Raw genomic sequence first — 16,912 nt, 5'->3', positions numbered from 1 at the left:
CATGGTGATATTGATGCTGCTTTTCAATACATATCTAGGGTTTTATTCTAGTGACATGATAATAGATGCTTGACTGCCATTTGACAAATACAAATATTCTTGCTCTTAGACTATCTATAATAATCTCATGTAGACTAGCCTACCTGCACTGTATCTGCAAACTGTTGGCGAGAGCGCACGTGCCAAGACCATATTCGGCACACATTTACCATTTAGCAACCGTTTTTGTGACCGAACGATCCGTAAAGGTGAAATTGCGATGGAAACGCATTTAACTTGAGGTTTTTATTCGGTACATGAAAACTTAAGTGAATAAGTACATTTTGTGTGCTCTACATCACCACACAGTGATTTTTATCCACAAGTCCATTTGGTGGAGATACACCACTGGTAGGGGAAATGTGCATATAACACAGTTTTTTTAATATTCCCATGAAAATTGGCCGCTATTTTTTTATAACCTCGCTCTTTTGTTCATTAGGAAGTGAACATTATTTATAATAAGGGTTACATGGAGAAAATCAGACCTCTGAAATGAAAATGGTTGGCCACCCCTTCAGCATAATACACAGTGTTCAAACATTAAGAACACCTACTGTAATATTGAGTTGCAACGAAACTGTCCCTATTTGCATCTAAGATGTCATTGGGAATCTAAGCATGGTACTTTCAAAAGCAAGGCCTACCTTTCCACCCCAGGCAGAGTAGGCCTACCGACGCAGAATGTAAGCTTTAATTTTAACTGCTGGTTACATGGCTTAACCAAACGAGAGGTCACACGTGTTTCCCTAAAAACCTGTCTGGGTTCAACGTCTTCTATTGTACAGAAAGTGAATATCTGAATTAATAGATAGTGACAGAGTTGGATTACTTCCCAAGCAAAGTCTATTTTTTGTCTAGCCTCTGATATCCCCATATCGGAGTCACGTCTTTCCCGGGTATTTTACACTTTGTTTCTAGCATAAAGCATCTCGGACCAAAGCGCTTTATGTAATCGGATCCGTTTTATCTTATTCAAAATCATAAACTAACAAGCCTGTGCTTTTTGCCATTTTTTTATTATAGGTAGGCCTACAGCGTACCCTCTCATACCCCCTCAATTCGAGTCTTGGTTTTAACTTAAAAGCCCTTCGCTATAACACGAAGGTAGGCAGGTGGGTGGAGGAATTGACCGATAAATCTATGGATAGAGCAGCCTCCTAATTTTGTCTATCAAACAGGTAGGTCTGCCTATTATTTATTAAATAGGAAGAAATAGGCTACAACACAAAACCCTCTTGTTGTTAGTAAAGTCTAATTAAAATGAAGACGTTTAAATGAATTATGGGTACTCAAATTTTCCTACTTTCAGCACCATGAGCTGTCCATTCCTGGTTCATTGTGCCGCAACTGCTGCTTCAAGTTTCAGCACCACAATATACATTACTCGAATCTGGCTTATTGTGAGGTCAATAACTCTGATAAATACAAAATGGCCAAGAAACATTGTTTTATAATCAAATAAATTATAGTAGTAGAAAGCTATCAAAGTTGACCTCTGGTCTTCCTCATCTCCACACTCTCCTTCTAAAACTGAACATAACATAGGCTATAGGCTGGTCTGTGTGCAAGTTAGCACATTTTTAGGACTAAGCCTAATAAACCAAACATTTTCTGAAAAAGCCTTTGACTCTCCTGAACTGCCACCGTAGCCCTACACAGCACAGCCATTGGTTAGGCAGGACACACTTCTTTTTTTACCATCAGCAAGAGCAGAGCTGGCCGGGTCACAGGGTTGGAATATCCATTGCTGTGTGTAATGCAGCCTGGTTTTATGTACACTATCCCAGTAGTTATCTTAGAAATATAACTTTGCTCTGTACTATAGGCTATGGATCATTTGATTGAGACCACACTAAATAACTTATAGGCCCACTTGATATTGCGTGTACAGAGGAGAATCATGGATGAGGGGCAGCATCAGGCACACATCGATATATAGCCCAGTGGCCACCTGACACTAAAGGCAGGTGGGTCAGGGCCCCACCGTTTTTGAGCCCCACCTGTTTAGTAAAAATAAAATAAAAATACATATGCAGTACCAGTCAAAGGTTTGGACTATCAAGCACTATGATGAAACTGGCTCTCATGAGGACCACCACAGAAAAGGAAATGTAAATGTAAATGTAAAAGGAAGACCCAGAGTTACCTATGCTGCAGAGGATAAGTTCATTAGAGTTACCAGCCTCAGAAATTGCAGCCCAAATAAATGCTTCACAGAATTCAAGTAAGAGACACATCTCAACATCAACTGTTCAGAGGAGACTTCATGAATCAGGCCTTCATGGTCGAATTGCTGGAAAGAAACCACTACTAAAGGACACCAATAAGATGAAGAGACTTGCTTGGGCCAAGAAACAAAAGCAATGGACATTAGACCAGTTGAAATCTGTCCTTTGGTCTGATGAGTCCAAATGTGAGATTTTTGTGTCTTTGTGAGACGCATAGTAGGTGAACGGATGATCTCTGCATGTGTGGTTCCCACCGTGAAGCATGGAGGAGGAGGTGTGATGGTGTCGGCATGCTTTGAAGGTGATTTATTTTGAATTTAAGGCACACTTAACCAGCATGGCTACCACAGCATTCTGCAGCAATACGCCATCCCATCTGATTTGCGCTTAGAGTGACTAGCATTTGTTTTTCAACAGGACAATGACCCAAAACACACCTCAGGCTGTGTAAGGGCTATTTGACCAAGAAGGAGAGTGATGGAATGCTGCATCAGATGACTTGGCCTCCACAATCACTCGACATCAACCCAATCAGTTTGCAAACAATGTAAAAAAATACATTGTTGAGTTAATAAAGCTGCATACAAGCATGGTCTCTTTTTTGCTTTCTTGAGTAAGGAAGCTCCAAAATGCAGGTGTTTGAACCTAGCTCAGTGTTTTCTGTGGTAGTGGGGCAGCAAGCGGAATATATGGAGTGTAGGGGTTGGTAATGTTCTCTAGTTGTGCTGTGATTGGCTCAGTGTTCTGTCACTCATGGGGACACAACGCCTCCGCAAAATCTACAGGGAGAGCTCGGATAGTCAAGCCCCTTGGGTGCTGCCATAGAGCTACATTAGAAGTGCCCATCCCGGCCTCCCGAGTGGCGCATCGGTCTAAGGCACTGCATCACAGTGCTTGAGGTGTCACTACAGACCCAGGTCCCATCCCAAGCTGCGTCACAATTGGCCAGAGGTCCCATAGGGTGGCACATAATTGGCCCAGCATCATCTGGGTTAGGGGAGGGTTTGGTCGGGGGGTCTTTACTTGGCTCATTGCACTCTAGTGACTCCTTGTGGTGGGCCGGGTGCCTGCAGGCTGACCACGGTCGTCAGTTGAACGATGTTTCCTCTGATACATTGATGCAGCTGGCTTCCAGGTTAAGCGGGCGGGTGTTAAGAAGCTCAGTTTGGCGGGTCATGTTTTGGAGGACGCATGACTCGACCTTTGCCTCTCTTGTTTTTTTCCAGAGTTCCCAGTTGTCTTGAAAGCACCTTAAATCCAGAGAATGCCAGACTTTGATGACAAAATGTGCCCACCACATCACATCAAGGTGAGTCCAAAAATGTATTGTATGCTGCTGCATAAATTATGTAATATGCCAGTGAGATATGTGTACTGTAGCTAAGAAAGTAATACTATGTGTATGTTGTGTAGTAAGTTGTTAGTAGCCCATGCGCCTCACCCTCATAATTTAGCCTGCCCTTCTGACTTAGTGGTGCACATGTAGCCTATAACCCTGTTTTAGAGAAATGTCCATCAAATATTGAGCTTTCATCATCTGCTTATATGCCCCCTTTATTTATCATATGGTTCTGTTTTGGTGTACAGGGAGAATACTGTAAGAAGTGCACATGTTCTGAATTCTATCCTGTACATTTCAAAAGTGCTAAACAAATAGTTATATTGACTAGTCTCTCCTAGCTCGCTCATTAATGTCTTAATCAAAATTAAGGATCGCCTCTTATTTGCTTGTCTTCCCCTTATGCCATAGTTTGTACATCTCAATTGTCAGTTGAAACCACATTTGTTGAAGCAAGTCAGCCATGTCAGATATGTTTTCTTTAAATGCAGTAAATGAGGCTGAACTAACTGTTTCACTGCCAGACAAGGCTCTGCTGATAGCCAGGTCTAGCAGTGGTAAGGTGTTGGGACTCTGATGTTGGGATAGCTTTATGTAAGCTCTAACAGTTTGTGTTCCACCTTAATAGTGCAATTAATGTTGTATTGTGTAGTGTCTTTGCTGGCATGCAACTAAAACAAATGTTTTATGTTTGCCCCACCAATATTCACATGCTAAAATCGCCACTGATATAGCCTAATTGAACAACTAATTCTAAAACATTAAGAAATATTGAAATTTCACCAATTACAAATTATATGACCCTCCCCCTGGACTATATTTAAAAAAATACTAAACCCTCCCCTTGACTGAAATTGAAAAAGCATGACCCTCCCCCATTTTCTTCCATGTGACCATTCTGTAAATTTCGATCCATCCCGAATAATCTCATCATGTAGGTTATATCCGCAATGTATCTGCAAGCTGTGGGCTAGGGCACACTTTCCAATACCAGAGTGGGCACATAAATACAACCTTTTTTTGTGGAAAAACCATCTGTAGAGTTGAAAATACGATCGAAACCGATTTAACTCGTATTTTTTTATTCGGTACATGGGAATGTAACCACAAAAAAAGCCTTTTATCCGCAACAAGTCAAGTTGAAGGAAACACACCTATGGTGAAAAAAATGCGTATATTGTTTTTATGCGCATTTTAGAATATTAGCATGAAAATCGTTTGCCAATTGGATGGAAACTTACAAACACCTGTCCTCTATTGCGCACAATAGTGCTGAACCCAGTGATTGCTGCTTGATTTGTAGTCTTTATGGTTTTGTGTCATTGTGTATATGTTGTCCATGGATCATGCCCACTGCAGGGGAGACCAAAACAACTCTGCCCTGCCAAGACTGTAAACATCGTTTAAAAAATAAATATACTCAAATGCACACTGTTGTTCCATGTCGCAAAGAGTGGGGCACAAAGAGAGAGAGCAACTGCGTAATTTCCCATCACCCTATAGCCCTAGCTGCGCTTTACAATAAATCATTGCAGCTGAAGCATGAAGGTTACCTATTTATGTAGTAAGTCTATTACCTCATGATTGTTTTGTGTTTACTGGCTTTTGGAAGACTCTGGGTTGTAGAGGATGTGCAAGCGCAGCCCCTTTCATACCGAATGGGTTTAAGCAGCATCCCCCCGGCAGTGCAGCTTCTGGTTGGAGGAGCGCAGCCTCGGGAAAATCAGCCCCTGCAGAAGCCCGCTGGAGCGTAGCCCGTCACGCGCCGTACAGGCACACAACTCAGCAACCAGGTAGAGAGGAATCGGTGCATTCACATCGTCACATCTTACTTGTTGATCCGTACCGCAAGGGAAGAGCAGGACACTGGTTCGACTTGAGATTTTACAGCACGTGTAACCCCATTTTAAACATGTCTGTTGCGGGGGTGATGTCTCTCAAAACAGCCTCCAATAGGCAGGCGGTGAGCGGAGCAACAATTCAGCACAATGCTTTTTTAAGATGTTGAAATGTTTCTTCTTACACTCTCAGGCTAAAAGTAACATATGTAAGTATCATGACTATAATATCTGTCATTATTTTCGTCTTAATCTGTTGCACTTTGACTACCATAATGTTGTAGCTAACCCATCTATAGGCCTATCATGGTTATGATCAGACCATCGATTGCAGGAATTCAAAATGTGATTTTTGAAATTGTGTCATTTCTTTCGCTTTTGTGAAACATTTGACTTTTTAGAATTACATTCACTTTTAGGAACACTATTTGACTGATCCAAATGTTTTAGCCAAAGCCTAACGAGCAATGCTTAGAATTCTCTTCATTAAAACTCACCCAACCACTGGTTAATTATCACACTAATGTCGAGTCTGTTTTGCGCAAATTATTGTAGGTAAGCCACATGGAAGTTGCTTGTTGCGCTAAATACATTTCAAAACTTTGGTGTGATTTAAATGGTGTGAAATTGACAAAATATACATAATGTAAAATGTGTTTATGATAACCTTCGTTATTTTCTCAAAGTAAATAGAAAATAATTTGCATTGTTTGCAGAGTAGGCCTAATTTAGTTTTCGCTGAGTCTGAACTCCCCTGCTTATCTGTGTTAGTAGGGTTAATACTGTATCTCTTTAGTGAGATGAGTTCAAGAACACCTTCAAATGTCAGTTCGCAGCGTCCTCGCTCTCGTGAAACCCCGCTCTTTTATGTGGTGCTGAAGTTAAATGATTTCAGCGCCGAAGTTTGGGGACAGCGCACAGCGGGGAAATGTGATGGTTTTCTGTATTAACCGTTTTAGGTGTTTTCAGCACTAGACAGCGCTCGCGAGTGGAGACGATTTAATCATTGGCTTCCCCCACTCTGCTCACTCATCAGCGAGGAAAGCGGCTGTGCATCTTAAAGCTGATTAAATAGTCTGTTTGGTTCTCTAATGAATGGATAAACCACCTGACATTGTGTGAGAAACGTTCTCTATCAGGTCTGTAGGTTATCATATTCGATGGTAATTTGATATAGCACTGATGTTCCTCTTCCTCTTTTCGCAGCCACAGTAATGGGGGAGAACATACCCTAATGTAGGATCGTGTCTTCTGGACCTGTCTGACCCTATAGTTTTGGACGTTATTCAATTTCAAGTGGCCGAACGTCTTGAATGAGAATGAATAAAGGGGGCCCTCGGTCGACCACATCGCTTCCACCGGAGCCGGTGGAAATCATCCGTAGCAAGTCGCACTCCCGTCGGGTGACACTCAATGTTGGTGGTCTTCTCCACGAAGTTCTATGGAGAACGCTGGACAGGTTGCCCCGAACAAGGCTGGGCAAGCTACGAGACTGTAACACCCACGAGTCTCTCATGGAGATATGCGATGACTACAGTTTGGATGCTAATGAGTATTTTTTCGACAGACACCCTGGGGCTTTCACGTCCATTCTGAATTTCTCCCGCACGGGAAAGTTGCACATGATGGAGGAGATGTGTGCTCTGTCTTTCAGTCAGGAGCTGGACTACTGGGGTATAGATGAGATCTACCTGGAGTCCTGCTGCCAGGCCAGGTACCACCAGAAGAAGGAACAGATGAATGAGGAGCTCAAACGAGAGGCCGAGTCTATGAAGACCAGGGAAGGCGAGGATTTTGATACCACATGTTGTTTTGAGAAGCAAAAGAAACTTTGGGATCTCCTGGAGAAGCCTAGTTCATCGTTAGCTGCTAAGGTAAGCACTAAGACAGGTAGGCTATCTCTTCAAGTTTATCTGAACGTTTTCCTGCATGGGCTTATAGCCCTGCCATGCAGTACCTGTCATCTTACTTTAAGTGGATCAGCAATGAATACGCAAATGTACCTTGACCTTGGTCCTCCTAGGTAACATTATTGGTGACTTACTGCCAGTCTACACAATTCTATTTAGTCATTTGTATTACATTCAACAAATAATAAAAAGGTGCCACATTTTGTTGACAAATTATTTACTTATTACATTGTTCATCTTTCAACAATGACATGGCCTGTCCTTGAGGGTGAGAGTTGTTCTGAAGAGGAAAGTCATAACTAACAAATATTGACTTTGATTTATTTATTTAATCAACATAAGCCTTCAAGCAATACGAACAGTGTTGCATTGAATACTTTAAGTTTCTAGACTTGTAAGTGCTACAGTAGGACTCATACTATGAGTGTGTTTGTGAGGTAGCATGTCATTGCAGGTTGACTTCATGAGGTTGACATAAAGCCTTTTGTGGCCTCTGGTGCATGGGTGGCTCCCATCACCTCGGAGCCACCTCTCAACATCAATTGAACAGAGCATTAGGTCCATCATGACAGACTGATCTGATGTTATGCATATAGCTGATGTTGCCCTCATATTTACAACTTAGAATACTGATTTTTGTCTGGAGACAAGTGGGCAGTAGCCAACTGGGAAGTGGGAAGCACAGGTACAAGGATCAGTTGGTGATCAGTGTGTGATTGAATGCATGTAGTTCTAATGATCTTGTCTAATGATCTGAAACTCTGTCAGTTTCAGACTCCAACGGTCTCTTTGATTTCAAACCAAGTGTGATTCTTATAAAGGTCTCTTGAACTGAAGAGGCAACCTGTTTCAGGATGTTAGTTCATATTTTTATTGGCAAATTGAAAGAGGAAGGAGAGAGAAATATATCTTACTAGAGATATGCATCTCAGGGGACAGGAGAAAATCAATGCATGATTCAAAACCAATACATAAATGTAACTCTTCAACTGATTATCGTCAGTTTAATCGAGTATACAAACTTATTCTTGTTTTTGGATGTCATAATGAATGTAATGTATGTAGTTGGGAAATTATTCCTGGTAAAATGATCCATAATGACATTTATCGGCTCATAGCTCACGCTGCAGCCGTAAAGCAAAGCAACACATTCACTAGGCTGGACCAATGGAGACAGTCGTGTTATGATAACTACTGTTTTATTATATCAATATTCAGTTTACATTAATAATAATAATACAATAACATGTTCTGAACACAACAATTGTAAATAGATTGAGTAATAATTTGGAAAGTGGGAATCAATATTGTACAGGTATCATTATATAGCTGCCGTGGGAAATGTGAGTGTTGCTTTGTTTTCCTATATCTTTTTCCGCTTACTTGTAACCAATGCAGCATTAACTTTTTATGAAGACGTTGTAGAGTTTATGGATCATTCCCTTCCTGATTTGTACTGGCAATGAACTTCACCTGCTCTGCCTACTGTGTATTAGATGTTATTTTCGTTTCTGGGAAGACCCTCCCAAGGGACTTATACACACATACAATGGGGCTGAAAAAATAAGCTAAGGGCCATGTCCTCTGTCAGGTATTTGCCCAGCCTGGTCTCATAGACTAGACATAACATGGTAAATGTACATCTGGAAAGTAGGGTGGTTGGTGGGGTTGATGGGTAAGCGTATAACGCAAATGTCCAGCAACCCAAAGGTTGCGTGTTTGAATCTCATCACAGACAACTTCAGCATTTTAGCTTCTCAGCAACTTTGTAACTACTTACAACTGTTTATCTACTTTGCAACTACTTAGCATGTTTTCCTAACCTCAACACTTTAATCTAACTCTTAACCCTAACCTTAACTAACCCCTAGCCTAGCTAATGTTAGCCACCTAGCTAAGATTAGCCACAGCAAATTGGAATTCGTAACGTATCAGTCGTTTTGCATATTGTACAAATTGCAATTTGTTACATACACTACATGACAGACCATTATTACTCCAACACCAAACTTTACAGTTGGCACTATGCATTGGGGCAGGTAGCGTTCTCCTGGCATCTGCCAAATCCAGATTTGTCTGTTGGACTGCCAGATGGTGAAGCGTGATTCATCACTCCAGAGTCCAATGGTGGCGAGCTTTACACCACTCCAGTCGATGCTTGGCATTGCGCATTGGTGATCTTAGGCTTGTGTGCGACTGCTCGGCCATGGAAACCCATTTCATGAAGCTCCCGATGAACAGTTCTTGTGCTGACGTTACTTCCAGAGCCAGTTTGAACCCCTGCCCCAGCAGATCTATTCAACTTGTCTTTACCGACTTGTGAAATAATTTTTTTGTGTGTAAATGTGCCTGAGTGAACCCTCTTCATAAAGCTGAAAACTCCTTAGACTCAAATAACTATAGTCCTATATCAGTAATATGTTGAATTACAATAATATTTGAGAAATTCATTCATTCCCAAATGTGTCAGTACCTAGATAGATTTATTTTAATTTCACCCTTTCAATCTGGATTTAGACCCAAACATTATACCACTACAGCATTAGTGAAACTTACTAATGATATACATTCTTCATCTGACCAAGGCAAACTAACTGATACCATCTTTATTGATTTATCAAAAGGATCATTCTGTCTTACTAGCAAAACTTCAAAACATTGCTTTCACTAACATATCACTAAACTGGTTCCATGCATATCTTAGCAATAGAAAACAATGTTTCCATAGAAGGACACAAATCACATCTTCTTGGACTCAGTAAATAAGTACCTCAAGGCTCAGTATTGGCCCCCCTTCTTTTCTCTATAATCAGAAATCAATTGCCTCTAATTTGTCAGAATACACATAATCCTGTATATGATGATGATAGTGCTCTATATATCAAGTTCAAATATTTGTAAATACAAGCAACTCTCCATGGTGATTTTAACACTTTGCAAAAATGGTTTCTAGAAAATAATTTTGTTTTAAAATCAAACAAAGTCCTATATCAAGCAGTAGTGATGCATGGGTAAAATCACTGGGGAAGCCAAGCCAGGGGGGAAAAAGCCATATTACAACTAATATGTTGTGATAATTGTGTTGTTTGCTCTATAACCTCTTAGTTCACATGCCTTAACACAGTGATACATAGGTCTAAGGCCGAGACAATAAGAAGACACAGTGGCAGAATACCACACCTTTGTTTCATCACAAAACCGTAGAGAAACATATGTCTGGTGTCAGAGTCCACAAAGCATATTGCATGTAAAAAAAAAACATTTACCTTACTTACAGCAGGGTCAATCAAATTAATATTACCGACATTTTCGGACTACTAAGCAACTATTGATTTAGAACACCGGAGAGTTATCGCAAGTCACAAAGAAAACAGGAGCTATCTCCACTATTCCAGCACCATTTCAACTTCATCATTTCAACATCATCTAATCACCTATGCAACGTCTAATACAGTAACAACTAAAAGATACCAAAAGCAATTTGGTCCAATCAAAGTAAGCTAAATATAAATTTGAATCAAATTTGATTTGTCACGTGCCAAATACAACCGTGAAATGCTTACTTATGAGCCCTTAACCAACAATGCAGAGCTTTAAAAAATTACGTTTTTTTTAAGTACTAAATAAACTAAAGGAAAAATAGCAACACAATAACATAACAGTAACAAGGATATATACAAGGGGTACTGGTACTGAGTCAATGTGCAGGGGTAGGGGTTAGTTGAGGTAATTGAGGTAAAATGTATATGTACGTAGAGGTAAAGTGACTAATACTAGTAGTAATAATACTAGATAATACACAGAGAGTAGCAGCAGCATATGTGACGAGTGTGAAGGAATGGGAATGTGTGTGTGTGTAACGGATGTGAAGGGCCGCGGCTTTTGTGGAGCGATGGGTAACGATGCTTCGTGGGTGACTGTTGTTGATGTGTGCAGAGGGTCCCTGGTTTGTGCCCGGGTATGGGCGAGGGGATGGTCTAAAGTTATACTGTTACATTGATGCTGTTGACCCGGATCATGGTCTAAAGTTATACTGTTACATTGATGCTGTTGACCCGGATCACTGATTGCTGCGGAAAAAGGAGGAGGTCAAAAGGGTGTAACAGATGTGAAACAGCTAGCTTAGTTAGCGGTGTTGCACGCTAAATAGCGTTTCAATCGGTTACGTCACTTGCTCTGAGACCTTGAAGTAGTAGTTCCCCTTGCTCTGCAAGGGCCGTGGCTTTTGTGGAGCCACATCACTGTTGTTGATGTGTGCAGAGGGTCTCTGTTTCGCGCCCGGGTATGGGCGAGGGGACGGTCTAAAGTTATACTGTTACATGTGCTATCAATATGCATGTGTGTGGGTGTTTTGTGCGTGTGTGTGGGTGTGTGTGGTTAGAGTCCAGTGAGTGTACATCGAGCTTGTGCAAGAGTCAGTGTAAATATAATCCTTTTGGTCCCAGACTTCGGTAATGCTTGCAGTGCGGTATCAGAGAGAACAGTCTATGACTTGGGTGCCTGGAGTCTTTGACAATTTTTATGGCCTTCCTCTTACACCGACTAATATAGAGGTCCTGGATGGCATAAAGCTTGGCCCCAGTGATGTACTGTAGAGCATTGTGGTCGGATGCCATGTGGCTGTCCATGTTACTGATTTGTGTAAGTGTGTGTAAGTAGAGAGAACATATTGACTCACCCTATTTGTAGAAAAACACCAGTGCCATCCTCTCATCCTTTCATGTTGTCGAAATGGTCAATGACTCTATCATACAGTACACACTTTTAGTTTTTGATGTCCTAGGCTACTTGGCTCAAATGCTTGCTCGCTAGCCAAACTTCCTTTCATGGGCAACGATTAGCCAGCTAGTTAACATTAGCCTACTACATCTAGCTACATACTGTATGGAACTTTCATCCTCTCAGGCCAGAGGTACAATGTATGAATTTATGGTTGGATCAGAATCTTGGCTACACATACAGAGACAGAGGGGCAGTATTTCACTCACTTGAATGCTCTCTCTGGTAAGATACATTCAGCCTCTTCCGAATTGAAGGAAAATTATGAAACACAGAGAGACGAAAGATAAATAGATATTTTTATTATTATTCTTTTTCAATTATTTGGCATTCATGAATACATGCCACTGATTTCATGCTCTTCAGTTCACGGCAAAGAATAAACTCCACAGCTGGCAATTTCAAAATTCATGCAAGTGATGGAACAATGCTTGAAAGTGTTGATTGTTTGAAACATCTGGGTTTGAGGAAAGATTGTGAATTTTCTTTTGGAAAGCATATTGATTATATTAGAAAAACAATTAACTATAAGCTTGGGTTACTATGCAGATCTAAGAATTATTTTACTGTATCCATTAGAAAGACCTTAGTAACCCAACTGCTGCTTCCTATCCTAGACTATGGTGACATCATCTATTAAAACACAACCAAGACCTTACTTTATGAATGAGATGTCATTTATAACCATCTTTGCAGATGAATTATTGGATGCCATTGTAAGACACATCATTGTACAATGTATGAATCCCTAAATTGATTTATACATTTTAAATGTATGAACTTTAAATTCCCTGTATATATTAAGGAGCACCTAACTTTACAAGACTCAAACTACTCCTTTCAACGACAGCAGCAATGATAAATTCCAAGGCTGCATCAGGATGTTGGAGTAAGGTCTTTCAGATACCAAGGCCCAACTGACTGGAATAATTTACCTATAGAGATCAGGGAATTAAAATCACAAAAAAGCCCTTTTTCGAACATTAAGAACAAATTGTTTGTGTTTTTAACAAATAGAAACATCACCATGTGAATATGTATGTACAGTACCTTCAGAAAGTATTCACACCCCTTGACTTAAAAAAAGTGTTATAGTCTGAATATAAAATGGTTTAAATTGAGATGTGTCACTGGCCTACACACAATACCCCATAATGTCAGAGTGTAATTTTGTCTTTAAAATCTAACCCCTTTATTATGGCAAGCCTAAATACGTTCAGGATCAAAAATGTGCTTAACAAGTCACATAACAAGTTGCATGGACTCAGTCTGTGTGCAGAAATAGTGTTTAACCATTTTTGAATGATTTTTGAATGACTACCTCATCTCTGTACCCCGCACATACAATTATATGTAAAGTGCCACAGTTGAGCAGTGAATTTCAAACACAGATTCAACCACAAAGACCAGGGAGGTTTTCCAATACCTCACAAAGAATGTCACCTATTGGGAGATGTGTAAAAAACAAACATTAAATATTCCAAAACATTCATCATGTTTGCAATAAGGCACTAAAGTAAAACTGCAAAAAAAGTTGGCAAAGAAATTAACTTTATTTGCAGAATACAAAGGCTTATGTTCGGGGTAAATCCAACACAACACATCACTGAACACCACTCTTCATATTTTCAAGCATGGTGGTGGCTGCATCATTTTATGGGTATGCTTGTCATCGGCAAGGACTAGGGATTTTTTTTAGGATAAAAAGAAACGGAATGAGGTAAGCACAGACAAAATCCTAAAGGAAAACCTGTTTCAGTCTGCTTTCCAACACACACCGGGAGACAAATTACCCTTATATCAGGACAATAGCCTAAAACACAAGGCCAAATATGAACTGGAGTTGTCATGTTTTGTCATTTATTATCATGTCTTGTCCCTGTGCTTCCCATTCTATTCGTTTCCCTCTGCTGGTCTTATTAGGTTCTTTCCCTCTTTCTAGCCCTCTCTCTCCCCCTCCCTCTCTCACTCTCTCGCTCTCTCTTCTCTCTATCGTTCCGTTCCTGCTCCCAGCTGTTCCTATTCCCCTAATCATCATTTAGTCTTCCCACACCTGTTCCCGATCCTTTTCCCTGATTAGAGTCCCTATTTCTCTCCTTGTTTCCCGTACCTGCCCTGTCGGATCCTCATTTATAATTCACCGTGCTGTGTCTATGTTTTGCCCTGTCGTGTCGTGTTTCCCTCAGATGCTGCGTGGTGAGCAGGTGTCTGAGTCTGCTAGGTTCAAGTGCCTTCCCGAGGCAACCTGCAGTTCTCGATCAAGTCTCCAGTCTGTTCTCGTCTTTACGTGTAGTATTATGCTTTTTGTTTTGTAAAGTTTATTCTGGATTAAATACTCTGTTTTCGCCAAGTCGCTTTTGGGTCCTCATTCACCAGCATGACAGAAGGATCCGACCTAGGAATGGACCCAGCGACTACAGACGCTCGTAACACTGCCGTCGAGATCCAAGGAGCCATGCTCGGCAGACACGAGCAGGAATTGTCTGCTGCTCGCCATGCCGTGGAGAACCTGGCCGCTCAGGTTTCCGACCTCTCTGGACAGTTCCAGAGTCTTCGTCTCGTGCCACCTGTTACTTCCTGGCCTGCCGAGCCTCCAGAACCTAGGGTTAATAACCCACCTTGCTACTCCGGGCAGCCCACTGAGTGCCGCTCCTTTCTCACCCAGTGTGAGATTGTGTTCTCTCTCAACCCAACACATACTCTAGAGAGAGAGCTCGGGTTGCTTACGTCATTTCACTCCTTACTGGCCGGGCCCGAGAGTGGGGCACAGCTATCTGGGAGGCAAGGGCTGATTGTTCTAACAATTACCAGAACTTTAAAGAGGAGATGATTCGGGTTTTTGACCGTTCAGTTTTTGGTGGGGAGACTTCTAGGGTCCTGGCTTCCCTATGCCAAGGTGATCGATCCATAACGGATTACTCTATAGAGTTTCGTACTCTTGCTGCCTCTAGTGACTGGAACGAGCCGGCGCTGCTCGCTCGTTTTCTGGAGGGACTCCACACAGTGGTCAAAGATGAGATTCTCTCTCGGGAGGTTCCTTCCAGTGTGGACTCTTTGATTGCTCTCGCCATCCGCATAGAACGACGGGTAGATCTTCGTCACCAGGCTCGTGGAAGAGAGCTCGCATCAACGGTGTTTCCCTGCTCCGCATCGCAACCATCTCCCTCCTCTGGCTCTGAGACTGAGCCCATGCAGCTGGGAGGGATTCGCATCTCGACTAAGGAGAGGGAACGGAGGATCACCAACCGCCTGTGCCTCTATTGCGGATTTGATGGACATTTTGTTAATTCATGTCCAGTAAGAGGCCAGAGCCCATCAGTAAGCGGAGGGCTACTGGTGAGCGCTACTACTCAGGTCTCTTCATCTAGATCTTGTACTACTATGTCGGTCCATCTACGCTGGACCGGTTCGGGTGCTACATGCAGTGCCTTGATTGACTCGGGGCTGAGGGTTGTTTCATGGACGAAGCATGGGTTCGGAAACATAACATTCCTTTCAGACAGTTAGACAAGCCTACGCCCATGTTTGCCTTAGATGGTAGTCATCTTCCCAGTATCAAATTTGAGACACTACCTTTAACTCTCACAGTATCTGGTAACCACAGTGAGACTATTTCTTTTTTGATTTTTCGTTCACCTTTCACACCTGTTGTTTTGGGTCATCCCTGGCTAGTATGTCATAATCCTTCTATTAATTGGTCTTGTAATTCTATCCTATCCTGGAACGTATCTTGTCATGTGAAGTGCTTAATGTCTGCCATCCCTCCCATTTCTTCTGTCCCCACTTCTCAGGAGGAACCTGGCGATTTGACAGGAGTGCCGGAGGAATATCATGATCTGCGCACGGTCTTCAGTCGGTCCCGAGCCAACTCCCTTCCTCCTCACCGGTCGTATGATTGTAGTATTGATCTCCTTCCGGGGACCACTCCTCCTCGGGGTAGACTATACTCTCTGTCGGCTCCCGAACGTAAGGCTCTCGAGGATTATTTATCTGTGTCTCTTGACGCCGGTACCATAGTGCCTTCTTCCTCTCCGGCCGGGGCGGGGTTCTTTTTTGTTAAGAAGAAGGACGGTACTCTGCGCCCCTGCGTGGATTATCGAGGGCTGAATGACATAACGGTTAAGAATCGTTATCCGCTTCCCCTTATGTCATCAGCCTTCGAGATTCTGCAGGGAGCCAGGTGCTTTACTAAGTTGGACCTTCGTAACGCTTACCATCTCGTGCGCATCAGAGAGGGGGACGAGTGGAAGACGGCGTTTAACACTCCGTTAGGGCATTTTGAGTACCGGGTTCTGCCGTTTGGTCTCGCCAATGCGCCAGCTGTTTTTCAGGCATTAGTTAATGATGTTCTGAGAGACATGCTGAACATCTTTGTTTTTGTCTATCTTGACGATATCCTGATTTTTTCACCGTCACTCGAGATTCATGTTCAGCACGTTCGACGTGTTCTACAGCGCCTTTTAGAGAATTGTCTCTACGTAAAGGCTGAGAAGTGTTCTTTTCATGTCTCCTCCGTTACTTTTCTCGGTTCCGTTATTTCCGCTGAAGGCATTCAGATGGATTCCGCTAAGGTCCAAGCTGTCAGTGATTGGTCCGTTCCAAGGTCACGTGTCGAGTTCCAGCGCTTTTTAGGTTTCGCTAATTTCTATCGGCGTTTCATTCGTAATTTCGGTCAAGTTGCTGCCCCTCTCACAGCTCTTACTTCTGTCAAGACGTGTTTTAAGTGGTCCGGTTCCGCCCAGGGAGCTTTTGATCTTCTAAAAGAACGTTTTACGT

General features: G+C 42.1%; 1 protein-coding gene across 1 annotated transcript in view; it reads left to right on the top strand.

The window, feature by feature from the left end:
- The first annotated feature begins 5,339 nt into the window (after positions 1-5,339).
- The window catches only part of LOC124031243 (potassium voltage-gated channel subfamily B member 1-like), a 114,852-nt gene continuing 103,279 nt past the window's right edge, over positions 5,340-16,912 (top strand). Inside the window, exons 1-2 of the mRNA XM_046342294.1 lie at positions 5,340-5,656; positions 6,654-7,321. Coding sequence (XP_046198250.1) covers positions 6,761-7,321 — 561 coding nt within the window. The 5' untranslated portion in view covers positions 5,340-5,656; positions 6,654-6,760. The remainder of the gene's footprint in view (positions 5,657-6,653; positions 7,322-16,912) is intronic.

Source organism: Oncorhynchus gorbuscha, linkage group LG03 (genome assembly GCF_021184085.1).
Source record: "Oncorhynchus gorbuscha isolate QuinsamMale2020 ecotype Even-year linkage group LG03, OgorEven_v1.0, whole genome shotgun sequence".
Taxonomy (NCBI): Eukaryota; Metazoa; Chordata; class Actinopteri; order Salmoniformes; family Salmonidae; genus Oncorhynchus; species Oncorhynchus gorbuscha.
This window is presented reverse-complemented; position numbering and strand designations above follow the sequence as displayed.